Source organism: Parasteatoda tepidariorum, chromosome 4 (genome assembly GCF_982258835.1).
Source record: "Parasteatoda tepidariorum strain Cologne lab strain chromosome 4, Ptep-v5.0, whole genome shotgun sequence".
NCBI lineage: Eukaryota > Metazoa > Arthropoda > Arachnida > Araneae > Theridiidae > Parasteatoda > Parasteatoda tepidariorum.
In genome coordinates this window covers 97,536,120-97,563,371 of record NC_141758.1, presented here as the reverse complement: position 1 = coordinate 97,563,371, position 27,252 = coordinate 97,536,120, and the positions used below count along the sequence as shown (strand labels likewise).

Genomic DNA, 27,252 nt, shown 5'->3' with positions numbered 1-27,252 from the left:
TAATCATATTTATTTATTACTTATTTTAGTTATTACTTAAAAGTATTATTATAGTTTATGTATTATAAGATTTATCAATGTTTTTTAAGATATGATTATTTTTTAGTTTTAATTTAAGAAAATAAAATAAAATTTAATGTATTATTATTTATTTTAATTTTTAATATGCTTTCTTAAATGAAAAGATCTATAAATACTTTTATATTTGAATAAATAAGAAATATACGAGAAAAAAAAATTTCATGTAGGGGCCCCAAAAATTTGAATTTCCTAGGGCCCCGCGTGCGCTGAATTCGGCACTGCAGACGCAACTACCGGGCCCCCTTTTCGATAATGTAAATTTTGTATTAAAAATTAAAATTAATATTTACTTTGGAGCTCCACATGAATATTTTAAAATAAAGCATTTTTATTCATTATCATTTGATTCTTTACTAAGCAATATGATTTTTGATAAATAATTTCTTGCTGACGTCACATATCGGATGGACAACTGAAAACTACGTCATTCAATATCCTCTTCAACAAATAATAATTTCTTCAAGCACCAAAACTATTTTCTTGGACAATTAATGTTAATTATATTAAGGAATACTCTTGAAAATCATGCCCTGTGATCATCTTGTATGTACTATAGAACTAAATAAAAACCTCATAGAAGAGAGATGGACACTTTAGTAGTCCGAAAACATAAACTGACCGTGGGGCAAACTCGAAAGCAGATTACTTTTTGTTTATAAAGAACCAAAAATACATATATCTACAGCATACGTATTATTTAGATTCATTATATAGGGTTATTCATAATTCCCTCCTCCTGTAAACGCCATTTTTCTTTACTACAACTGGCTTCAGTGATTCATGTTACTGCCATCTACCGGCAACTTCTTAAATTAAAACTTGATTACTTTCGGAATTATTTCATATGTTCTTTTTTGCCATATTCGTCTTCTATTTTCACTATAACACTTCGAAACCCAGGAGGGAATTATGAATAACCCTGTATATTGCACACATAATTCTTAAATTCAAATATAAAACACTTCAAACAAATGTTAATGTCTAAGAGAGAGATTAATTCTTTTTATCAATCCCTTCCAAGCTTTTTGAAGTCCTCTATTTCCTAGTCCTTCTCTCTTGCTTTCTCATAACTAATGAAAGGATAGTTCATGAAAAGGGTATGACCGTCTCTAAGAAATCGAATATAGCAACCAATGAGACTCCAATCTACTTTTCAACGTAGTCACCAATATAGCTGTAAATCTCAATATTCTAAAATGTATAATAGCCCTTATTTTTTTAATGTTTAATTGAACTCAACATATCTAACTCAATTCACACATGAAATTCGTATGAAATAAATTTTAAAAAGCATAATCGAAACATTACAATTTTTGTAAATATTACATTAGAGACATGAAGAGTGAATGACCGAAGTTTGTGGTTGTTGACTTCCACCGGTGAATGTTGACAATCACATAGTCGCCTTGACAAATGTTCGAAATATATACTAGGTCTCGTTAAGTGTCACTGCCCGGTATGCCCTACATCAATGTTTTTTAAGGTCAAGTTACACTGCCCAGTATGCATTTAATCGGTACTTCAAATATTTTGAACATTCCTTTAGATATATATATATATATATATATATATATATATATATATATATATATATATATATATATATATATATATATATATATATATATATATATATATATATATATATATATATATATATATATATATATAGATAGATAGATAGATAGATAGATAGATAGATAGATAGATAGATAGATAAAAGGAATGTCCGAAATATTTGAAGTACCCGATTAAACGCATACTGGGCAGTCTATACATACACAAAAAGAATAAAACTAGAAACATTTTTAAAATAATAAATTTTATTTACTGTGTATAAGTTGCAAATACAATGTGCAAAATAAAAAGAAATATCACACTGAGTAACTTTTATACTAGAGCTGATTTTCTCAAATTGAATGTCAATCTTAATGGTAAAATAGGCTAATTAATTAGATCTAGCTATTAATTAAGTTACAAAATCAAACACAAAAACGTACTTTCTCTGAATAAACATATATGATTTTTTTTTTTTTTTTACACATTTGGATTTCTGACCCTCAACATAGAAAAAGGGGTAGACAAAATTTCGAAAATATTGGATCAAAAATTTAAATGCTAAGAAGTTATATATATTTGGCGTCGTCTCAAAAAGAGGCCAAACGCTATCGGCATACAGCAGGAGGAGAAATTTAATACAAGCATAATCTAACAGCGTAATCGACAGGAGAGAAGTACCTAGTGTTTCTCCGTTGCTAAGCAACTAAGTTGAGAAAGTTTTTTTTTTTAAAGTTTTTTTTTATTTCCCATGGCAGAAATTAACAAACTCTTAACGAGAAGAATAAACATAGATTAGAGAAAAAAATCAATGACTCATTAGCATGCATAGCACTCCAATATCTGTTCAGGTCGGAGTTTCCGTGTACAGCTGAATATCCCATCAAGTGCTTCCTATCCATTACTTCGAATTTCCTACAGAGTGGGCGATTCGGACTCGTAAAAATACCAATGCAGTGGAGGTGTTGCGCAAGACAGTCATGACCCAGCGCAAGTATAAATTCTGACACAGCCTTTTCAAGGGGTTTGTCTGAAATGCCCCGGTCTAAAATGTTCCCCCAACTTTTCAGGGATGCACGGGAAGAAAGGGGCGCTTTCCAATTTTTCCACATTAAATTTCTGATGTAGATTTTCGTGGAATGAAATGATCTATTGGTGTCTCTTAGCAACATATTGATTGATGGGTACAAATCGATATCACAGGCATTAAAATCTTGGAAAGATCGTTGGGCATTTCAAGTCCTGCTTATGTTTCACGCTGCCATTTTGTCACCCATAGACGAAATTCTGTTTCGACAATTTTTACGGAAGCATTTAAGAGATTCTTCTAAAACTCTGCAGTTTCACGAACGGCTATAAGAGCTTCTGTAACAGTTTGACGAGGTAAAAAAGACTCGTAGATCAAAAAGTTTCATCACATCTGGCTCGGAGGGCTTCAACATTATTAATGTTTACAATGAAACTATGACGCATTTCGTTTTAATCATTTGGATTATGATTCTTGAAACAATGAAGAACATAATTAGATGGAAAAATCGATTTTTCCGACCTACCTAGGTGTATATGCCCCCTTAAATAAATTTATTTCTTTTGTTAACTATTAGAAAAATTATTTTTTTTATTATTTTTTCAATTTGGGGGGGGTCATGATCCCTATTACCCCCCCCCCCTGGATCCGCCACTGTCGAGTGTTCGAAGTTTCAAAACCAATGTCAGAAAGCAGCGGTATCCAGTGTCGTTCCTGGCGGGTATGCAGCGAATGCCCCGCACGCAGGCGCCCAATTTAAGGGGCGCCAAATTCAACTATTCAACTATATACATAGTATATAGGGGAGCACAAAATTATTCTTGCACGCAGGCGTTCGCCACCCCAGGAACGGCACTGGCGGTATCAATCATCTACAGGTGGTAAAAATTACTTTCTTGCAGCAGAGTAAGCTTCACCACCTCACGAACCATAGACAGAATCGCCACCAGAAAATCGTCAAGCATCGCTTCTCACCAACATTTTCTAGCAATGGAATAAAATTAAAATTTAAACGAAAATTGACGTTCGAAATGGGCTACAGGTGACGTAGAGCAGAACACTAAAATATCGTATACATTCCTATACAACTGAAAAGAGGAGGAGAGGGCAGGGAGAAGGGCCAAAGACATGAAACCGATTTCTCCCCAGATGGCGTATTCAAGCGTTGCGATCACCAATACTGTAAAAATTTGTTAGTTACAGTACTTGATTTACGTATTAAAAAAATCCATGTTTGTTGCTTGCTCTCAAGGTCAGATGAAAAGTGGTTCGGTTCATCTGTAGAACTCTTTTGTGGAGTTGTTTCTGAATCCTCCCTATCTGTTGCTAGACAAGCAGTGATTCCGTTTCAAACTATTTCCACATTTCTCATTGATTTCTTTGCAATTTATGCAGAATCTCTTAGTCTTGCACTTATCCTTTAAGTGTCTCATTTTTCTGCAATTGGAACAATTATCTGGTTACTTGCGGTTTAACTATTTTGCTACCAAGTCCAACTTTCATCTTGCCCGAATGAAAAGGCAGACAGACTTCATGAAGAGCTATGGTAATGATCCAGTAGCTGCCTCATCATAAGACCTCATTTTAAATGAGGACTTGAGATTCTCTTATTAGGGGTTGAAATTCTCTCTTGTGCTCGTCCCACGGTGGACTGATCGTTAAGACACGGTTCCCAGAAGATCACCGAAGTCAAGCATCACTGGCTGTGGACAGTGTGCAGGTGGGTGACTACTTGGATCAGTCTGCGTAGGGACTGAGGGTGTGCGATATTGGTCCTCGTCAAACTGTTTTACCGTAAAGTGCTCGACTTCGCGTGCAGGTCGTCAGGCTACCGAAGCGGGGGTGCCATCCCCTCTGCAGAGGATCAAAATTGTGATGACTTGTCTTCGGATCATCCTCAGGGATGTTTCCCAGACCGTCGCCAATAGCCCATTGTGCAGCTCTAGTGCGGCGTAAATTAACTACAACAACAACTCTCTTGTCCTCACTCTCTCAATTAGAATTCCTTAAGTTAATCTTCAACTTCGAACAGAATCACTCGTGATTTTCTGAGTCAGTGAGGAGGTAAGCTAAAGATTTTTCCATGCATTTAAAAAGGTTTCAAGATATAGCGAAATACGCAAAGAATAAAATTAACATTAAAAGATAGGTCCGAACTTCGAAGCGTTCTACTGTTTTAGAGATTGTGGCAACCACCTATATTTTTAGAGTTCACAAATCCGTATCCGTCTTTTTAACGGCCGTGAAAAATTTTTTATGGTTTTTCAGAAAAAGTACATTTTTGCGTCTTTTTTCCTCACTTATAATATCATCTGCACTTATTAATTAATATATTTGAGGTCACCGTCTCGAGCTATTATGACTGAGTCCTAGAATGTCAAGATCCGATTGTCAGATTGAAAGTTACTGTACATCTCCATGAAATTGAGAAGAGGGGGGGGGGAAGGGAAGTGGGGATGAGGAAGACATGGAACCCAGATGGCATATTCGAGTGCTGTGGTCGCGAATCACTCGCCAATGCGATTCACGCGTACGCGAGCAGTTTATCCCATGAAGGATTTACACTGGATGCAATTTTTTCGCAGGTGAAACTATCGTATTCAGTACGCCAATGCGTACTATTGCATATAAGCTATTTTATTTTATTTTATAACCGTCGTTGAACAGCCGACCTAATTTCATGGGTTTACGACTACTTACGTTCAACTCCGTAGCCTTGTAATTTTGAACCAATCCAGAAGACAAGGAAACTCCTGGATCAGTACCCCCAGAGGTATTGATTTGTTGTGGGAACATGGAGGACTTTGAGACGCGACAGATTTAACGTGCATCAGTCACCATTTACTACACGGGGTGTCTTCGGCCGGCGAGGATCGAACCCACGACCTCTTGGATATGGGCCCAGCGCCCTACCGACCAGGCTATCCCGGCCTTGCATATCAGCTATTGCATATAAGTGCTTAGCTATTGCATATAAGTGCTAGTTTCATTCAGAGCCATTTTTAAACAATGCGTCTCACGCACTGCTGATCACAGCGAGCAGAGAAAACTGTGAGTTTTCACAATACAATATTTTTTATTCTGTTTTGCATACGAATATTAAAAACTGGCAACAGCTACTGCAGCAGAAAACTGTTTGTAAATAAGAAAACGAAAAGAGAAATTTGATGTCTGTTATCTCCTAACCTGTGTCAAAAAAACTGTAATAATGTTTTCAGACTGTTAAAATAATTTGCTTTTCGAAAAGCTACTTATTGCAATTTAATCATGACCCTTGGAAAAACTTTTCGTGTATATCATCGTACTAAACATGAGGGAGGAGGCTCATATTTTATTTTGTTAGAGCAAAGAAATAAAAATGATGCTCTCATCTTTGAAGATGGATATATTCGTGTTTTATGTGAGAAACTTTTTCTTTATTTCATAAAATAAATCCCTTATGTGAAAGCATTTTGTATAACTTTTTATTTGAATGAAATAAGCACCCAATTCTATAGAAATATATGTTGAGAGAAAATCTCTTGGGAACAATCTCTTTTTATTAATGTCATTGCGACGCGTTTAACATTTATATGGGTGCTTAGATCTTTTATTCACTGAATATTTTCTGATATTTGCTCGTTTTTTTTCCGTTATTGATTGAGAAGTATAATTATATATATATATATATATATATATATATATATATATATATATATATATATATATATATATATATATATATATATATATATATATATATTATGTTTAGATTATTATTATTTATTAAAGCATATGTTGTATATATATTTTAGCTTTATTGTGTCTATATTTATGTATATATGTGTGTGTTTGTATTCTGAAATTGAGTTGGAACCCTGTTTAAAATCTGAGGTTTTATCCTTAAACATGTCCTTGTATCATTGAACCAAATCTTTCAAAGGATTGTTTTATTATGTTATCTGCGTAATGCCTATGTTTGCTAAATGAGGTTTAAGATGAAGTTACTAGTATTGACACTTATTTTATTTTGTTCTCATAATGCATAGCTTATTATTCCACTTTGTCTTAATAACTTATTCCTTGTAGCAGTTTGAAAAACTCCCATTTTCTAATCGATAAGTACTAGCGAAAGGAAAACAGCTTCTGGGGCAAAACTGGAATTTTTAGTGCACAGGGACAAATCTTGTGTTTCTCTCCTCAAACAATAAAGTGCATATAAATGTGAAAAATCAGCATAACTTATCACAGAGGTAGGAAGAAGCGCACTACAAGGATTGAAACTACTAAAGTCGCTACTTTATTTCATAATTTGTAGTGTAGTACGATACAAAGAAACAGTAGTTTGTAGCAATTTCTTCCAAATACTTTTACCATTAATTTAGTAAAGTAACAAGGTTCTATTTGAACAAGTTTTTAAAATTTAAGGGGTACACACCTTTGTGGGTCCATCAAGGGATGCAATAAAAAATGCCCCGGTGGCTGCGACTGAGCGTTCCACAAATGCCACGACTTACCTAGATGACGTCACTTGCAGACATCCAATTCAATTACTATTTTTTTGTTATTATTTATTAATATTTAAGTTTTTATTATTTTTTTGCTTTTAACTGTGATACAAATTTTAAGTCGTATTTTTGTTCAATCAACAAGTATATAATAATTACAACTGTAATTTTTTCTGCAATGGTATATTGATATTTTAATAACATAAAGTTTTAATTAATAATAATAAAATTTAATTTAAAAAATTCTTATATTACTAATAATTAATAAATTTAATTAATTATTTGTTATAAATTTAATTTATTATTTTATTACTTATTAAATTTATTTAATGAAATTTTTTAATAATTAATAAAAAATTTAATTAATAAAATTTAATAAATAATTATATAATTAATACTACATTTTTATTTCAGCCTCTGATGAATTTGAAAGCTTAAAAAAAAGTTGTTCCAGACTTCCTGATGCTTATGGCTGTTTAGGAGTTCTACAAATGTATCAAGGTAAACTAAGTTGCTGGTTGCCTAAAAAGACTGGCTAAAGTTTTCCTTTTCTTTTTTTAAATAATGGTCTTTAGTTTTAAAAAAAAGTGGCTTTTTGAAGGAAAAAAATTCTTAAAAACTGTTGTAAGATGAAAGGGACATAATATTGTTTATTAATCACAGTTATTTGGATGTTTAAAGCAGTATATGAGCACTAACAACAATTTTTTCTTGACCCCAATTGGGCTCAATAAGGGTCCTACACGAAAATCCGCCAAGAGACCAATATTGGAATGCCTAGATTTTTTAATACAAGGCCAATATCTGCCTATGTACGGCGAATATAGGGCCTATATTGGCCAAATAAAGAATCTAAAATGTCGAGTGAATCTGAAAGCTCTATCTAGGGCCGATATTTGTTGTAAAATGGCAGTAAAATATTGGGTGAGCTGTAAAATTCTACATAGGGCCGAAATCGGAAAATAATGGACCTTTGAACACTTATTGAACTAAGATTTGTGAATATTGGTCCAATGAAGACCCGAGTTATTTTGCTGCTAGGGGAGTAGCATTTTTGCACTTCTTTCAAAGCAGTTAGAATAATCTGCTAAATATCTGTAAAAAAGAGTAATGTCTTTCCCGTCTTTGCATTCATTGACATTAAATTGATAAACAATTTCTTCGTTTGTCGGAAATATTGACAGGGACTTTTAGAAGTTTCTAATAATTGGGAGGGCATATATCCACTTTAGCCCCTTTCCCGCTAACGATGTCCGTGTTCTGGAGCTCTTTAAAGCACAGTTAAGGTTAATTGGAGTATATTTTAAGTATGTTGGAATTAATCTCGAGTAAAAATGTTTAGTTTATTGGAGAAGCCATTGCATCACTATAATTAATATCAATTTAGTTATTTGCATAATAAATACTCTTAAAAAACCATGTTTAATAAATAAAATTCAATGGGGAGAAAAATTAAAAAAAGAAAGGAAATTTAAGAAGGAAAATGTCCATGATAATAAAATTAATCTGTACCGCAAAACTATCTTAGAGCAAAAGATTAAAGTAGTTTTTTTCCCCAGGTTAGCTACAACTACCTTTTTTTTTAAAATTTAGTTTGCTACAGCTATTTATTTAAGGGTAAATGTCACTGACTACTTTTGAAGTGTAGTCACTACTATTAAGAGACAAATTTTACTGGCACATTCAATTTACACTCCTGTTCAAAATTTTGAAAGTTGAAAGAAAAAAATTTGTTGAAAATGGCTTATAATTAAAAATTGGTATATTTAAAATCAAAATTGCACAAAATCCCAGAAGCAGAAAGTGCCTAAAACTGTGACGTAAGTCGCAGAACAAACAAGTGAGTCCTGCAGAACAATTTGTATATTGAATAAGTGACAACGTTTTCCTTCGAAAGATTTTCATAGGCTTATCATAGCCATTTTATTAATAATTCATCATCGTCATTAACAAAACTTTGTACTTCAAAAGCGATTGAAAAAGTAATAAATCAAGAATGTTTGCCTTAGTTTAAAAAATAATGTAGTGTTTCTGTGTATGATCCTGTATTTTAATAAATGAAAATATAGTATTTTAACGTAAAGTTGACTTTTTTTTTTTTTTTTGCTGTGAAATGCTTGCAGAACATTTGTATAAATTAATGAGTCCTGTTGCAGAACATTTGAAAATATTCTGCTTATGGGCACAAAATGTATTCAAAATGTAACCACTATTAGGATTTATGGATCCATAAGTATCATAGTTTGTAACTTTTAAAGATCTTAATGCAATTCAATTTGCATGAGCATTCCCCTTGTCTCTAACTTTAAAAGTTAATGTGGTCTATGATTTTAGCTTCTTGTAGTTTTCTAATTTTCGTAATCTAAAAATCTGGAAAAGTTATTTGATTTTTTATGTAAAATTTTCCCCTCTCAATTTAAAAAACCAAACATGTTAAAAGAATCTTACAATTTTTTTAATTTTACTTAGTGGTATTTATGATGAATTTTAAAAGACTTTTATATGAATATAGGTGATGTGACAATTTCTTATCTTGTGCTGGTGAATAGCTGCCTCTCAGTTGGCAAAGTTCTAGGCAGTGAAATATTCCGAGTAACTGAAACTAATTTCGTGTCTTTACGCAACAATCCCATGGATATTGAAAGAATACAAGAAGTTCGTAAAGTTTTGAATTCTGGCACCTTCTACTTCTCCTGGTGTACCAGTGGCCGGCCTCTCGATTTGACTCTCTGCGAACAACGGGCTCATGCATCTAGTGAATCAGATAACAGATTTTTTTGGTAACATAGTTATCCTATAAACTTTTAATTTATTTGTTAATATAATATAAATTAAATTATAAAGACTCATTATTTGAATATTTTAATGAGACTGTAAAAGTTTTTTTTTTAAAAAAAAAACATTAATTTTGTAAAAATATTTTAGTTATATAGTCAAATCCCGTTTTAGTGAAATCCAAAATAACGAAAATTTCAACATAACAAATATTTTCCGTATCCCCAACTGAATCTCCATAGAAACAATAAATTAAAATTACCGATATTACAAAATTCTTAATCCGATTTAATGACAGTGAAAATAAGCAATGATTCTCATTTTCTCTCATGTTCATAACACTTTTCCATTCTTCAAAAGTACACAATGATCTCAGAATTCAAATATTTAAGCATCTTCAAAACAAAAAGTTTCAGATATGAAAGGAACATATCAAAATAGAGGAATCACTCGGAAGGGACCCCCATGAAGAAACTAAACCCCAACCCATTCATGTTTGAAGAAGTAAAAATACATGTGGCTTTTCAAGAGAGTGGTTTTCAGTTCAGTTGTTTGAAAATGAGCAAAATTTGGAGAAGTTTGTAATTTCTATTGGTTCTTAAATCATTTGTACTGAGAAAAATAGGCCGGGATAGCCTGGGCGGTGGGGCGGTGGGCACATGTCCGAGAGTTCGAACCCCGCCGGCCAATGACTCCCCTTGTAGTAAAGTGACTGATGCACATTACATCTGTCGAGTCGCAAAATTCCTCCATGTTCCCATAACAAATCAAGACCTCTGGGGGTACTGGATTGGATATTGATTGTTCTCTGATTCAGGTAAAAATTACGATCTGCGGATGAATGAATGGATCCGCCCTATAAAACGGGTGTGACGTTAGGTGTGCCAGAAGTCGTGTTCTTGGCCATAGATGGCGCCACTGAAAAACAAGGAACGCACACTCCGCCTTAAATTTGCTCAGTTTCACCAAGCAGGTTTGCCCGTGTGGCAAGTGGCATTAGAACCAATCAACCAATTGAGAAAAATTACCGATTACGTAACTTCTGATAGGTAAGTGATAATAAATAAATAGTTCCTTTTAATTTAATTGTTTTGTGAGCTTTTAAAATATTGAATTTATATTTTTTAAATGTAGAGTACAAACAGATCAAACCTGTGATTAAATGCAATATTTATTTTTTTACGCGAAAAATTTCAGTATAACAAAATAATTTTGTTTAATGTTGAAATTTGTAATATCGGTATAACGCATTTTCGTTATTGCGCAGTGATCGCTTCGGTTCCTAGGAATTCCTTAAAGCAGGATTCGACTGTATATCTTTTTAAATATACTTAAAATTATCTATATAATATATATAAATATATTTAAAATGATCTATATCTGGTTAGTAATAAGGAAAAAAATACCATTCGGTATCCACTCTCAGGGATCTGTCCAGACCAAATTTACTACCGTTTAGCGGTACTTTCGCAAGTTCAAATTTAGGAAAAACGGTAGTTTCACGAAATTCTTTTTCTCAAAATTTTTTTTTGTATCCCATAAGAAATGAAAAATTCATATTTTTGTGTTGATTTTTTAATATAATTTTTAATTTTCACAAATTGCATCTAAATTTTCACAAAATAGGTACCTTTCAGAAAAACCTAGACAGACCCCTGACTCTATCAAACTTATCCAGACATTTTTTACCAGAAAAACCTGAAACTCTACCTGAAAATTTTGGAGAAATAACTTTTCATATGGATCATCCAGTGGCAAAAACTTCTATCTACGTTTTTAAACTGTCACGGCACGTCCCTCTGTTAATATCGCGAAATAGAAGGAGCATGTGACGCAGGGAAGTGGGATGAGAAATGAGGAAATATAACTGTACTTGCTCCACTTTCATTCCAATTCTGTGTGTGTCTCAAATACGTGTTTCTGGAATTAAAAAAAAAAGCTATAAGATAATATGTATACAATATCATACATTTTTCACCTTTAGCAATAGCCTAAGATACTAGTCTTTTTTCTTTTGCATAATTTAATAATAATGAAAAGTATGAATTTTTTAACTGTTTCTTGTTGATTGTAATTTATTTTTTATTAATAATTTTGAGAGACTCACTCAAGTTTTAACCAGCTCTCATATTTAACTAAGAAATTGCCATAGTTGTTATACTCTTTTTATAAGTTCAACTGTATTGTTGGGATGTTTATTTTATGTATCATGATGCTTTCAATTCATGTATCATGGTGCGTAGTGTTTTTAAAAAGTACTTATTTTCATTTTTTAAAAGCCCTTAAGGTGCTTTTTTTAATGGGTGTTTTTAAAAAGTGCTTAATTTTTCCTTTTTGAAAATGAGATTTTTTCTTTACCGTATCGATTTTCGTCACATAATATGCAAAGTTGTGCTTTTCACATTGTTCTATTCGACATTTTCACAATTTATTGAAATGCAATGCATTTCGGCCTATAGCGTATGAAAGCGCCAATCATTTTACATGCTTGATGAAATATTGATTGGCTAGCATGTGCGTATACTGAGCTCTGTTTGGTGAGATTCATGTCACTGTCATGTGCAACTCAGCATTTTGCTAGATATTCTCAATTTCAGGCTTCATTTTCCACCCTCTGAAATTGAACCGAAAAATCTCTCGATATTTTTATGGTGGCTAATATAATCAAAAAAAGACATCTTTATCAGAAACTAGTTATTATATTATGATCATGTAAAGTCTTTGAAAATTATTTTGCATTTTTTATTGTATATAGTGCGTAAAAATATATTTAGTGCTTAAAAAGTACTCAAAAGGTGCTTATTTTTTGTTGAAAGATTTGGCTATGCACCCTGATGTATGCTTCATTTTGTATTTAGGAATAAGACAATGCACATTAATTTCCTTACTAATGGTATTAACTGTGATGAGTGGCTGCTCAAAGTTATTTGCGGTGGCATTGAGATTCGCACAATTTATGTGGGACATTTACAAGCTCGTGGCTGCATTATTTCAAGACTTAGTTCTGAGAGGGCTGGTACCCGATTTAACGTAAGAGGTACAAATGATGATGGTTGTGTGGCAAACTTTGTAGAAACAGAACAGGTTAAAAACTTTTCATATGAATTTTTATTTTTTTCTGTAAGCATGTTAGTTATGTCGAATTTCAACATTTCAGGTCATATATTTGGAAGACAGAGTTTGCTCATATGTACAAATTCGGGGATCAGTTCCTTTATTTTGGGAACAGCCAGGCTTACAGGTAATTTATGTTGCTGTGTATTTGAAATGTAATGTATTTTTATTATTATAATTCATAAGCATTTTTTCTATTTTTTGTTACAGATTGTTTTACTTGTAAATTTTGAAACAGTCTTGGGTTTAGCTATCTGTAGTTTAAAATCTAGTTTGTTTTAGAAAGAGCTAAATTAATTGCAATTGAGCATTTTTAAAAGAAGACACAACTATCATTTAGAAATTTAGGGAAAAGTGTTTTCAATATATTGAAAGTTGGTCACAGTTGAAAATGAATGTGTATTTAAAAGAAACAAGCTGATTGAGAAGAGGACTCATTAATTTTTATCAGTTGCATTGCTACAGATGAAATCTTTATTATACATAATTTAATTACATACTTCATTTAATTCATAAGATGGCTGTCAAAATTAGCATCTTTGATTTATTTTTCCAAAATAAAATGCTCTTATATTCAATTATTAAAAATTATTAAGTATGTGTATCTTTTTTTTAAAAATCAAAACTGGTTTGTAACCCTAAAAGAGAAATATATGAACAGCCTATACATATCTACACAAATCTTAATTGAAAATAATATTGCATGTGAACTGCTGCATTTTCAATAAAAATATTTAAAAATATACCTCAATTTAAACATCATACCTTTTACAAAAACAAAAATATTAATAAAACTTTTCATCAAATGAATTTTACAGTTGTAGAATCTGTAAATGAGTCCGAAAGTGTCATTTTTTATTCCAAATATTGTTCAATAAAATGTTTTAGACTGTTGTTGATAAAATTTTCTCTACTACCAAATTAAAAAAAAAAGAGTGAATTCATATGATTAAGCTTGAAATATTATCTATCTTTTTAGATCAGTATTGTTTCAAATTATTTATATTTTGCTTCATATCAATTTTATTACACCATATTTAAAATATTCAACAAATTTAAAAACTCAGAGTTAAAGAGTCATGTTATTGGTATTTAAATCAAATTGCTGATATCAAGAGTTAAATGAATACAATTAAAGAGTTGAAATGATGAATGAATTAAATTACTGATTTTATCAGTTTTTTAAGAAGAATTTTTTAATAGTAGAGAAGCCAAAATGTAGCAAAAATTATTTTTGCAATATATTTTTGAAACAAAACTCGAGAAATTTTGCAATATATTTTTGAACTCATACTAAAATTCTGCTTGGCTTTAAACACTTGGTTATTTTTTATGCATTCAAATATAGAAAGAAATTAATTTTATACATTAAATCATAAGCTTTGATTACTGTATGCAAATGATTTTGTAAAGCATAAATAAATATTTTACAATATTTCAACCACATTATCACATTTTAAAAAAAAACTTATCTCTATGTAATTCCATTTGTAAGTACAGTCAAACCTGAATATCTCGAACTTGTAGGGAGAGGAGAAAAAATTCGAGATACCGAAAATTCGAATTATCAAAAATCGCATGTTATCGATGGTAGAATAAAGAAAAATGCTCTTTACATACCTTATTTGCTATTCATATTTATTCTAAAAACACCTTTACACTTAAAAAGATTCAATTGTTTGCTTTAGAGATGTGTAAGAAAGTTTGTCTATAACACTTTCTAAGTAGATTATAGCTTTAAATGTCTCCTCTGACATATTCGACTGCCTCTCAATAAATCTCCGTACAGTGTCCACTGCGGAAAGTGCTTGTTGAAAATTGGTTATGATTATGAGAATTGGTTTTCTATTTTTAAAAATTTTTTTTTAAATATTTTTTTTACTTTCAGAAAAAAAAATTACACTATTTATGGAAAAAAATTCAAGTTATCGAGGGATTAGAAAAAAAAAATCGAGATATCAAGTTTTTTTTAACATTGAGTGTATAGGAAACTTGAAGGGAATTTTTTTTTCGAGATATCGAAAAATTCGTGAAATCGAGGTTCGACTGTATACTCTTTTTTTTTACAATTACATTAAAATACTTAAAATCTGCTCGTTGTAGTTAGTTTAAATCTAAAAAGCGTTAATATTCTATGTTTTATATGAAAATGAGGATATAATAGTTAATAATAGTAAATCATACAAAAGTAATGATATTATATATAGGGCAATTCCATATGTGACGGAATGACATTTTGACTTGCATGATGACAATTAATGGACAATTACAGTCAATTTTTTTAAAAATTTTAATGCATTCAGAATCCCTCAAAACTCCCAGAAAACATTTTATTACTTTCCTAAGAAGGCTATTTTTTTAGTTATTTTTAATCAAAAAACGCTTACTTCCGTTTTCACCTGAAACGGGGAGTCACGTGATTATTCACGAACTGACGTCACATGTGTCCATCTGCCGTTCACTTACAATCGCTGTGCTGTGAAAGTCAATACGTTCTTGCTTTCGTTTGAATTTTCGTAATTAAATCCAACTATTTTAGGTGGTCAATAACTATCTGTATAAAAAATTGCACCCTAATATTGCTTAATAAAAATGTGGGTTTAATATAACGTATTTTTATAATGTTAAATTTCAGTGGTACCCACTGAAACATTGTTAATAGTTGACGAAATTTTCTAGCTCTGTATATTTCAGATTTTTCAGTTCAATAAAAAAAGTTTGTGGCATTGCTTATTAAATGATGCGTTATAAATACAAAATAACTTTCGCTTTTTCATTTTTTTAACCATATTAATCTTAATTTTAATGTATACTTCAAATTCATTTCGAAGATTTATTTTCATCTCAAGTGAAAGAAGTATTGGATCAGTTTTTTATGTAGAATAAATAGTTTTAGATTTTAAAATGTAGGAAAGCTCAAGTTATTGATATTTTATAATTATTTATTCTAGCGTGAATTCAAAGCATGCAATTGTCTTCAGCGTAGCAATAGCCTTTTAAAAAACTTGTGATTCCAGCAAAACTTTAAATTCATTCTTTCAACAAAAAAACTTAAAGTTAAAAGGAAAATTTTTTTTATTTTCTATTCCAGTAGATTTTACTAACTTTATTTTAATTGCCTTAATCAAGAAGAGTACTTGAAATCAAGAATATGCATTTATTTAGTTCTTTATTACAGAAACGGGAATTCAATTTTATAAATGCATATAAAAATAATTTTTCGCTATAGCAAAGTTCCTATTTACTCAAAGAATAAAAATATCAACATTATTGTATATCTTTTAATTATTTAATAAATAGTGAAGAATGTGAATTAGAATTTCTTCCCATTTTGTATAAGTTAATTTTTTATTATTGTTTAGGCCCCAGTGTCTCTGTAGCTCACCATAATTGTTCTTTAGCTTTAGTGAAACAAAAACTTCTAGCTTAATGATATTCGCTGAAATTTTGTGGATAAATGAGAAATTAAGTGAAATTATAAATATAACTAGAATACTGTCAAGATGATGGTCAGATATATTTCAATGGACTAAATTCTTGAAAATGTTGATACGTTTTCGGCAATACCGAATGCTCAATCTGAGATTTTAATTAAATTACATTTTTTTAATTAAATTAAATTAAATATTTTAATTAAAAATGTATAATGCATTAATTTTACTGTTTGAGAAATCTTCATTGCAAGCACTGACAAATAGTTTGCAAAAATAAGGAGAGCAGTGAACTATAGTCATACTTTGTTAATACTATATTGCAGAAAAAGAAATTAAAATTTATAAATTTAAAAATAAATTCTAACTGTAACGAAATTCCTATTTACGCAAGGAATAATAAATATAAGCGTTAATGTGTATTTAAATATTTAATACATAGTAAAAAAAAGATGACATAAACTGCATTAGTAAATATTTACTTAAAAAGAAAATCCTTCAACTCTAGTAATAAATAAATAAATAAAAGAAGCAACATTAAATTACATTTTTTGAATTCTTGAACATTAGCACACTGATTGTAACGGTGACGGACTGCTATTTTTTCAATGGACTAGATTTATGAAAATGCTGATTTGTTTTAATGCAACAACGAATTATAAAATCATCCATCCTATATCTAAATGTATGCTATTTCTATCCAATCTGCGACTTATTTTAATTAAGTAATTAGGCTGCAATGGAGCGTTATTTTAATTTAAAAGTAAGTGAAATAAAATAGTATTTTCTAACACCACTGATTTCAACCGAAAAGAAATGTTGATTCGCTGTAAAGAGCTGCATAATCATTTCTTCAGATATTTTAGTGATAAATAACAGCGTTTGAAGTTTTAAAATCTTTCTTTCATTTTGCACACACTCTCAAAATGGTAAATTTAATTCACAAAATTTTTACAAAAATAATTTTCAAAGGATGTTCATACGATATACGTGATATCAAAACTGAAAGAGCATGAAATAGCCTTAGCGGATGGAGACGGCACGTTTACATTCGGCACATGTGACGTCATAACCAATCAGGGATCGTTTTTGATTGCATCACTTACGGAGGCCTTTTGGGGCAATTTAAATGTTTAATAACTAAATAAATTAACATTTGCCGAAAAAAACAATCAGATTTTCGGTTTCAGGAGAGAATTTCCTATAAGTTAGGTATGAAAATAATAAAATTTATGATATGCTGTAATTGTCCATTGAAGTTTCTATGCATCTAATTTCAAATAAACATGATTTTTTCTCATGCATATCATTATTATTGGTATAATGTGATTCATAAACTAAAAAAAAAAAGAATTTTGTATTTTTTTAATTTTTAATTTTATGAACTTTTTACTTGTGTGACGGAATGACATTTTGGCAACCAAGCTTTCGGCATGCCCCTTAGAACTGGTAGTTTCTGTGAATTTTGCAACTATTATTTTCCTGAACTATTTTTTACTTTTAGTATAATGTGTAAGCAATGTAAATTGTGAATTTGGAAAATTAACCTTAGGTTGGTTAGCAGTTATTAACATCTATTTGCTGTGACGGAATGACAAAAAGTTTAGTGGAAGAAAGTCTTCATTTAAAAAATGTTTTATTAATATGTAAATGATAAACAGAATGTAACAGATAAACAGAATTAATATTTACGTAAGAATCAGTTAAAATTTCAACAATTTAAAAATTAGGTTGTCTCAGAAGAGGTTTTATATCTAACTTGCCAATGTCACATCTTATCTTCGTTCTCAGGAAATTTATGCATAAATCAATTTTTGTCCCATGTTCTTTAAATACTTTAACATCTAAATCGTCTTTGTTTATCAAAGTAATTTGCGCTGCATATAAATGTGCCTTCTTTTTTTTCGCAGTATGGGACAATGATTAAAGAGTCGACCGCATACTCCTCAATCATATTTTCCATTTCCTCTTCAAAACAGTGGCTTTTCAAATCATACACTTGGTTTTGGTTAAAATTAGAAAGCATTCCAATTTTGATGATTCGCTTCTCAACTACATGAGCATCTAGTGCAGGTCTCTTGTTCCTGGCAATGCTAATGTAGCAAGTGTCTAGCTGAAGTCATTCTCTTTTGCCCTCTCTTAAATAGAATAGCTGGACAAAAACAAAACTTCAACGATTTGTTGCTTCGACTTTATGAAATCATAAAATTCTTTTACATATTATGTGCCGTTTTACAGTAGCCAACATCTTGTTTGGCCTTTTAGAACAACATCACAATTACATGGTATTTATAGGTGCATGTGGAGGTATTAATGAAATACACTTAATAAAAATGAGATAAGACACACTTTACATCAATATATGCTTCTTTATGAAAAGCCTCTTTTAAGGCCATAAGTATATATTGCATCTGCACTCTTCGTTACTCTGTCAGAGTTTGTATTATGACTGAATCCTTCATACTTGGGGGCTTGTAACTAACATCATCTTGACAGTAAAAATTTTTTTAACCAAATTAAACAGCTCATCAACATTACTTTTCTCACTTAGTTTCTTTTGAGTTCGATGTTAAATACTTCTCAAATAAAGACTGACTTAGAATTTGGAAGTGAGTGTACAATTTTTTTTATGGTGAGTGTACAATTTTTTTTATGGCTTTACCAAGACTCTGCAGGAATTTGTATAGGGAATTTAAATTATTTGTATGTGAAGAGATTGGTAGAATTTGATTTTTTCTTTGTTTACACAATCTCCGCACAACAGCGTTTGCACTTCTGAGTTTTTTAAGTCCAACTTTTGTCGCGGAAACTTTCTTCTCTGCCTTTCTTTCTCTGTTTTTTTTCTTCATCATATCATGGGGATCTTGGTCTTTTTCAACATTTTATCTGTGTTTCAACAGCTGTTTTAGCCATTAGGTTAATTGAAAAAAAATTAATTCCCTAGTTTTTGACTAAGCTTCTCAAGGACTCGTTTTGTCATTCCATCGCCGAAGACGTGTCATTCCGTCACGCTAATTATTGGAAGTTAATAATCAAATGCATAGAATTTTACAATTTCTCATTGATTCTTATGCCACATCTGCTTTATATTCCAAAATATACACATTTTCATTCAAAAACGCAGTTGCTATTTAAAAAAATATACTAAAACATGTGACGGAATGACACAAAAAAAGTTACTTTTATTTAATATATTAAACTTAAAATGACTTAAAGGCTATGTTTTAAATGTTTAAATTTTGTACTATATGCATATTTTTATCAAAATATTGCAAAAGAAAGATGCATTTCTTTTATTTTCTAAGTATTTTTCAAGAAAACAATTTGAGCACAAATGTGAAGAATTCACTTGTCAGCCATGTGATTACTTCAGAATGCTGCCAGATTCAAAAAACTTAAAATTATCAAAAATTAAACAATAATATGTAGACTTTGGCTATTTTTGAACATATTTTTAAAATTAAAATATGCAATTCATAAAAAAAAAAATTTCACTTAAAAGTTGACACTTTCGTGGAATTGCCCTATATATATAATTATTATTGAATTGTGTAGTGTTTAAACATATAAAATTATCCTGTTTATTTCAGAATTTGAGTCATCCCATGAAAAATGAGAACAAAATGTGAAGAATATCTTGTTTCTGTTTAAGAAAAAACCTCTAATACTCTTCCTTTTGCAAAAATCTCAAATACTCAACACTCTACTGTACCCAAAATATAAAAAGCATTAAAACGACCAGTGTTTTGAAACTGATTCGTGTGCTATATTAAAGTTTTAAAATAATAGTGTTTTAGAGGTTGTTTAACCAATTTGATTCTGATATTTATTATTATTTTGTAGGTTGGATCTCACAAAGTGAAACTATCTAGAGGAAGTGAAGCAGCAGCTCCATCATTTGACAGGTTTTTGCTATACTTACACTCATATCCTGAATTTTATGAAACTTCATCAATAAAATTTTTTTATAGGTTTTTAATTTTTGACTTGCCAAAAGAGATTACCTTTCAGTTTTTTACTTTTTAATAAGTTTCAAAGTAATTACTGTCAAAACCCGTGTACCTTGGATATAATGAACACTTGATTGTTGTGAACTTTTTTAGTGATCCTGTCTGAACACCCATTTAGAGAAAGTAATTATAATCTCTTCTATTTGCCCTGTGTTAGGAATTTACCTTATCAAAATTTTAACTTTCAAGATTTGGAATAATCTTAGTTTAGCGTGCAGTTTGAGCTGTGTTGATTTTGTTAAACACGCAGTTTGAGCTGTGTTAATTTTCTTAAACAAGCAAAATTGAGCAGTGTTCATTTTGTTAAACACGCAGTTTGAGTTGTGTTAATTTTGTTAAACATGCTGTTTGAGCTGTGCCCGATTTCTAAAACACGGATATTGAACCACGCCCAAAATAAAAAACTTACCGACAAAATTGTCACTACCAAATAGCAAATCTATATTTAAGCTTATTTAACTGTTCTAACATTGTTATTCACTTTTGTTTCTAGGCATTTAACACAAATCTTAAACCGCTATGGTGATCAAGTTATACTTAATTTACTTGGCTCAAAAGAAGGTGAAGCAATGCTAAGTAAAATGTTTCAAGTATGTCATTTTATTACAAATTTTCTATTTTTACATTATATTTTTTCAAATGCTTTTTCCACTTTAATATGTATTTTTTTCAAAGTTTATATGAAAATTTGAACTACTTCTTTTTTCTAATGTATTCTATTTCTTTAATTAAAATCATGCATTGAAATTTTAAGTAGAATGTATGTTCAAATTCGATGAATGCCTTTTTTACAATTTTAATGAGTGATTAATTATGGAGTTTTAATATTGTCCACTTCATCATTAATACTTGATTAAATATGCTCTTTGAGTGGCTCACTGCCTATAGTTCTTTCACGTTGATTTACATGAATTGTTTGATATCTGATCCATCATATTGATCTGTTTGCTCTTGTTAAAACTCCAAGTTTCTAATTTTTCCTTCTTTCTTAAAACATACCACTTAACTATATTTATCTCTAATACCAAATTTTGTAGTCGAAAGTGGTAGACTGAGTTGAAATTGAAAAGTAAAAAAAAAACTCAAACTCTTATGAGTTATACTCCATTAATGAAATTATAATAGAATAGTTGAAACTTTCCTTTCTAAACAATGTAATTTTGAAATTAAAAATATGTAATTTCATTAATGGAGTATAACTCTTATGAGTTATACTCCATTAATGAAATTATAATAGAATAGTTGAAACTTTCCTTTCTAAACAATGTAATTTTGAAATTAAAAATATGTAATTTACTTTATCAGGGTGCATAGTGTTTTTAAAGGTGCTTTTTCATCAGGAGATTTTAAAATGTGCTTATTTTTCCTAATTCCAAAATAAGAGTTTTTTTTTCTTTACCTTGTAAATTTTCACCGTGAATTACGCAAAAGCTGGGATTTTCACATTATTCCATTCAATGTTTTTAATATTCGTTCTCTCACAATCTATTTCTCTGTACCACCAATCCGTAGCATAGGAAAAAGCCAGGTTTACTTGTTTGATAAAATCATTTTATGTGTTGCAAATCCGCATGTGCATACTCTGATTCGATGGGGAGGAAACTTGCAATGTCATCTGCAGCTCTTCTGCATTTTGCCGGAGATTCACGATTTCAGGTTACATTTTCCACCCACCAAAATCGAGCTGAAAAATCTCCCAAGTTTTGGCTAATCCTGAGGACTATTGTCAAATTTTTTGCCCAAAAGAAAATTTTACTTCTCTTGCGTGCTAGAAGCGTTCTTAAAATATGGCGAAATACACAAGAAGTAAGATTAACATTAAGGGGTTCAAACTTTGGACCGCTCTCCTGACTAAACTATTTGGACCATATTTCTCAAATTGTGGCTAGTCACGCTATTTTGAGAGTCAGAAATCCAAATCCGTCAAAAAATATATGTTAATTCAGATATAATACAGATTGTATCTGATTTTGTAATTAAAAAAAATATTGTCTGCACTACTTAATTAGTATAATTAAAGTCACTCTCTCAAACTATTTAAAATTGTGTTTTAGAGCATGAAGATCTGATCATTAGATCAAAAGTTATTCAGGGTGGTGGTTGATTCATGAGCTGTACCTGCATTGTTCCAAAAATGTCCTGATTTTTGTTGGAGAACGATTTCCTGAATTTTTCTTTGGCCCTCTCCAGGAGCTGGATATCCAGAGGGAAAAATGGCCGGCCAGATCTCCTGACCCGAATTTCATGTAACATTTCTGGGATGCTCTTGAAAGTGAAATTACAGCTTTTTACCCCTTATAGAACTCTCCCAGAACTAAAAATTGTCTTACCTTATGAGTGGTATTTATTATTCTCATTCCTACGATTTATTTTCCGAAAACATTTCTCAACCTCATAAACAGCATGAGAGTTTATTTTCTGATCAGGATTGCGATTAGAAGGGTTTATATCCCGCAATAAATCTTCTACAAGTGCAAAGTTGTTATTGCATTTTTGACCTACCAAATTACGATGCCCATTAACTGGTGACTTTGAATATTTGCTATCATAAATTTTGTTGTACTTAAATGCATTTTTATAAAATATTTCCCTTGATTTGGCTCACTAACTCTTGTGTTATCCACATATGTCTTACCATAACAAAGCATGCAAATTTCTTTATCAATTTCATATGTTTTCTTATTATTCTAATTCATTTACACAATTCTAGTGCTTCCTGAAACTGTAAATAATTTTTTTCTTCACTTTTAGAGTCACCACAAAGTCTCACGCTATTGTAAAAACATTCCCTACATTGCTTTTGATTATCATGCTGAATGTCGTGGAGGACGATATGAAAATATAAATATTCTGGGGAAGAAAATAGCTCATCAGCTTGAAAGTTTTAGCTTTTTCTACAAAGATTCAGAGGGAGCTCAAAAGTAATTAATTATTTTTTTCTAATGATAGGTACTTTATTTATGTTGCACAGTGAGATATTGGCGAGACAGTCTGAGGAAACATCCCTGAGGATGATCCGAAAACATACCATCGCAATTTTGATCCTCTGCTTTGGTAGCCTAACGACCTATGTGCAAAGTCAAGCACTATACAGTAGAACAGTTTTGCAAAGACCAATACTGCGCACCTTTGGTCCTTATGCAGGCTGATCAAAGTGGTCACCCTCCCGCTTACTAACTGCTGCAAGTGATGCTTTATTTCGGTGTTCCACTGGGAACCTTGTCGTTACAATCAATCTGCTGTGGGACTTTATTTGTCCTAAAAGTTAGAAATAGTAGAATTGTTTTATCAGTAACAGCTTACTTATTCTTAGACAGTGGATGCCAATACTTACTACGACAAACAGTATCTGCTGCTGAAAAAGGTTTTTGATAGTATTTTGATTCTCTTTGTCGACGTTATCATCTTGAAGAAGAGACATCATGACGCATACTCTATGAATGTGAGGTCTATTCTGCTCAAAGATTTGAGCATTTAGGGCAACATTGCGTCAATGCCTGGAAACTGCAAGATGTTCCTGTAAGATGTTTGCTGAATTTTATTTCAGCTATAGGGCTTTCATGCTAATCATGATTTAGGGTTGGGTAATTAAGTAGTCATAGACCTCTGGTCGATGTACCCTGCTCGTTAGAGCTACCCAACCTCTAAGTCTAAGATAGTAAAACAATTATTTTATAGTCTCTAAGGTTGTAATGCTTGTTTAGGTAACGTTTTTAAAGACCCTAAGACCCCTTTCAGCCCTTAGTTTTAAATCATTTGGAAAAATTTTGTAAACAAGCAATCATGTGTGGATTAAAGATTTTAAGGAAACTGAAACGCCTTCAAATATGGGCAAGCTTCACTGACTACTTATTCCCCCCCTTTTTTTTTAAAATTCTTACATTTTTCTTATTTGTTTTTAAACGTATTTTCTAGATTTTACCATTTTTCTTTAACCCTCCCTCTTTTACTGTGTTCTTGTTTAATAAATTTCTTATCTAACTTACTAACTTGCAATCAACTTATCGCCAGTTGAAATTGATAAGTTAAAGCAATTGCAATCTCTTCTGTCTCTTGTCTCTACAAAGTTGTCACCTGATGCAGTAGTGGTCACTTATCGATTTTCAATTTGATTTGAAGACATGTTATTGTTTTGTGGAGTGAGATCTTAACATAGTTTAATGCAGTTAAATGAAAACGTTGCAAGCCTAATGGCCTCAAAATACACCAGAAACAGTAACCCGAAAGTATAGGCATTATAAAGCCTGCAGCACTCCCTAGTGACCATCCATCCAATGACCAACCATCCTTGACACCATCCATAAACTATTACTAAGTTCGATAACATTTGGTCCTGTAGTTTTCCTTTTATGACCATTTCAAAGTGGTCCAATTTTCAGTGATTCGATTTTCTTTAATTCAAACCACCCTGTATATCAACATTATTTTAGTATTTTCGTAAGCAATTTGAAAATGGTGGCATTAAGAATAGTCTCCTCTCTCAATAAATTTTATTTGATGATGTTAATGAGACATGCCCATTCATGTTTATGCATATTTAAAGGAACTCTAAAAGTGAAAATAGTTCATATGAAATATATTTTAGTCAAAACTTTTTCTTTGTCTATAATTACTAAATTTATTTTTCTGACATTTTTCTTTTGTAGTCTCCAGAAAGGAACATTCCGTACTAATTGTTTAGATTGTCTAGACCGAACAAATAATGTTCAGACTTATATTGGGTTAGAGGTAAGTTTTATTCAGATAAGAATGATAATGCTAATCACTTGAAAATTATGATAACATTTAATTGCAATTGTGTGATGAATTTTATAACTTGTATAAACTAAAGATTAATAATTTTTATTTTAAAATATCAGAAGTATCCAAACAAGCAGTTTACCATAAATAATTTAAAAAATAATTTTTTTTTAATAATAAATGTAATAAACTTAATATATTTATATTTAAGATCGAGTTAGTTAATTTTTTTCATAATCTAGATATTATTTTCAATTCAACTGGAGGGAAATGAACACAGTTCTTGCACTAAAGAGAGGATTTACAAATAGAACTAAAGCATCAACAGTTGAAGTATAAAGAAATAAAAGAGAATTATTCAATTTAGCTGATTTGGTGGAATCTGATTTTTTTGCAATTAATGAAAAGAATTGGAGATCAAAGATAAATCAGAAGTCCTTCTGGATAAATCTGCAGAGGAAGGCATTGGCCCACATTGCGCTGTCTGCTTGAATAAAAAAGTCACTTAAAAAGCATACTTTACGAGAATGAAAGAGTTTTTATTTAATGTTCTTAATCGTTTTTTGTTTTACATTACTTTGGTGCTTTTCTGCAGCAATATTTTGCCATTTTTTTTAGGGATAACAGGAATGCTGGTGTCGCCTCTTCTTGTTGTTCTATATATTTAATAGCACTTTCTATAGCTTTTACTCCATCTGTATGAGAGATTTTTATATGTTGATTTTCATCAGCACTGTCTTCATAATCTTTGCTAGATTCATTTTCTTTATTGACGTTATTAACATTAATTTCATCAGATCAAGTTGTTAGATTTCATTTTCCTGTGTGTTTGTAAGATGAAATTCAGAATTTTTTTCGGCGGTAGTTATAAAAATAAAAAACAAACTGGAACAAGAAAATTATTAAAATATTTTATATCTGGGTTAAAGCAGAAAATTGAATGATCGGGACTCTACCATACTAATAATACTTTTTTTTTTTTTGTTGCTCTATTTATAATTTTGTTTTAACTATTTTGTTAAGTTATTCAGTTATAAATATGTCATATTTGATTTTTATTCTTTTACTTTTAAGATATTACAGCATCAACTGCACCACCTATCGATTGGTGATCAGCCACAAATTCTTTCTCGATTTAGTGAAGTATTCAAACAAATGTGGATTCAAAATGGTGATCAAGTTTCAAAAATGTATGCTGGGACAGGCGCTTTGGAAGGCAGGTCCAAAGTATGTTTATTTTAATTTTCTGTGTGAAAATGCAATTTTTATTTTTTAACATTATTCTTTTATAGTTTTTTCCATATCTCTCTTCTTGACCATGAAACATAAGTAAGCCGATGGAAAAAATGGAAAATATTATTTCAGATATGTTCATTTAATTTTCGCAAATAAACTAATGGTTATTTCAATATCTTTTAGAACACAGAATACAAGAGATTGTCTACATGTTATTTTGACAAAATTTTTAAGAGGTAATTTTAGTATTGCACGTTTTGCCAGCTTTTAAGTTTGTGAAAAATCGTCAGTCTTGTGTAACTTACATGAAAAGAAATTTTTAGCATTGCTCAAATTATATAAAATAGAAATTAGTTTTGAAAGATCTAAGAAAAGGCAGACTTGCAAAATTAATTTACTAGATTACAAATCAGATAATTTTATTGCATTTAATTTCTGATAGGATGTCTACAACAGTTTAAGAAGTTATATAGTTTTCTCTCAAATTAGGGTTGTCAAGTTTTTCTTTTACACAATTTTTTTTAAGGTATAATGTCGTTGAATTATACTCTAACACTAAAAAATTTTAAAGATAAAAAGTAAAAATGAAAATATACTTGTTATGTAAAGCCGAAGGAAAGAGTAGTGTTGATTAGCCACCTTGCCCACGAGGCCAAAAGAGTTTTATGAGTATATTTTAAAAGATAAATGGAAAAAAGAGCATCAGAAAAGAAAGCACTGGAAAGGAAGCACAGGAAAACAGAGCACCTAAAAATAAAATAAAAACTGAAAAAATCACCTGAAAATCAGTTTCT

The 27,252-nt window shown here is 30.7% G+C and overlaps 1 protein-coding gene across 1 annotated transcript in view; it reads left to right on the top strand.

Annotated features, from left to right (window-relative positions):
• Positions 1–5,766: 5,766 nt before the first annotated feature.
• Positions 5,767–27,252, top strand: part of Synj (synaptojanin) — a 47,407-nt gene continuing 25,921 nt past the window's right edge. Inside the window, exons 1-10 of the mRNA XM_087161772.1 lie at positions 5,767–6,065; positions 7,567–7,653; positions 9,665–9,932; positions 12,786–13,011; positions 13,085–13,168; positions 20,316–20,377; positions 20,976–21,072; positions 23,234–23,403; positions 25,129–25,210; positions 26,297–26,449. Coding sequence (XP_087017898.1) covers positions 5,933–6,065; positions 7,567–7,653; positions 9,665–9,932; positions 12,786–13,011; positions 13,085–13,168; positions 20,316–20,377; positions 20,976–21,072; positions 23,234–23,403; positions 25,129–25,210; positions 26,297–26,449 — 1,362 coding nt within the window. The 5' untranslated portion in view covers positions 5,767–5,932. The remainder of the gene's footprint in view (positions 6,066–7,566; positions 7,654–9,664; positions 9,933–12,785; positions 13,012–13,084; positions 13,169–20,315; positions 20,378–20,975; positions 21,073–23,233; positions 23,404–25,128; positions 25,211–26,296; positions 26,450–27,252) is intronic.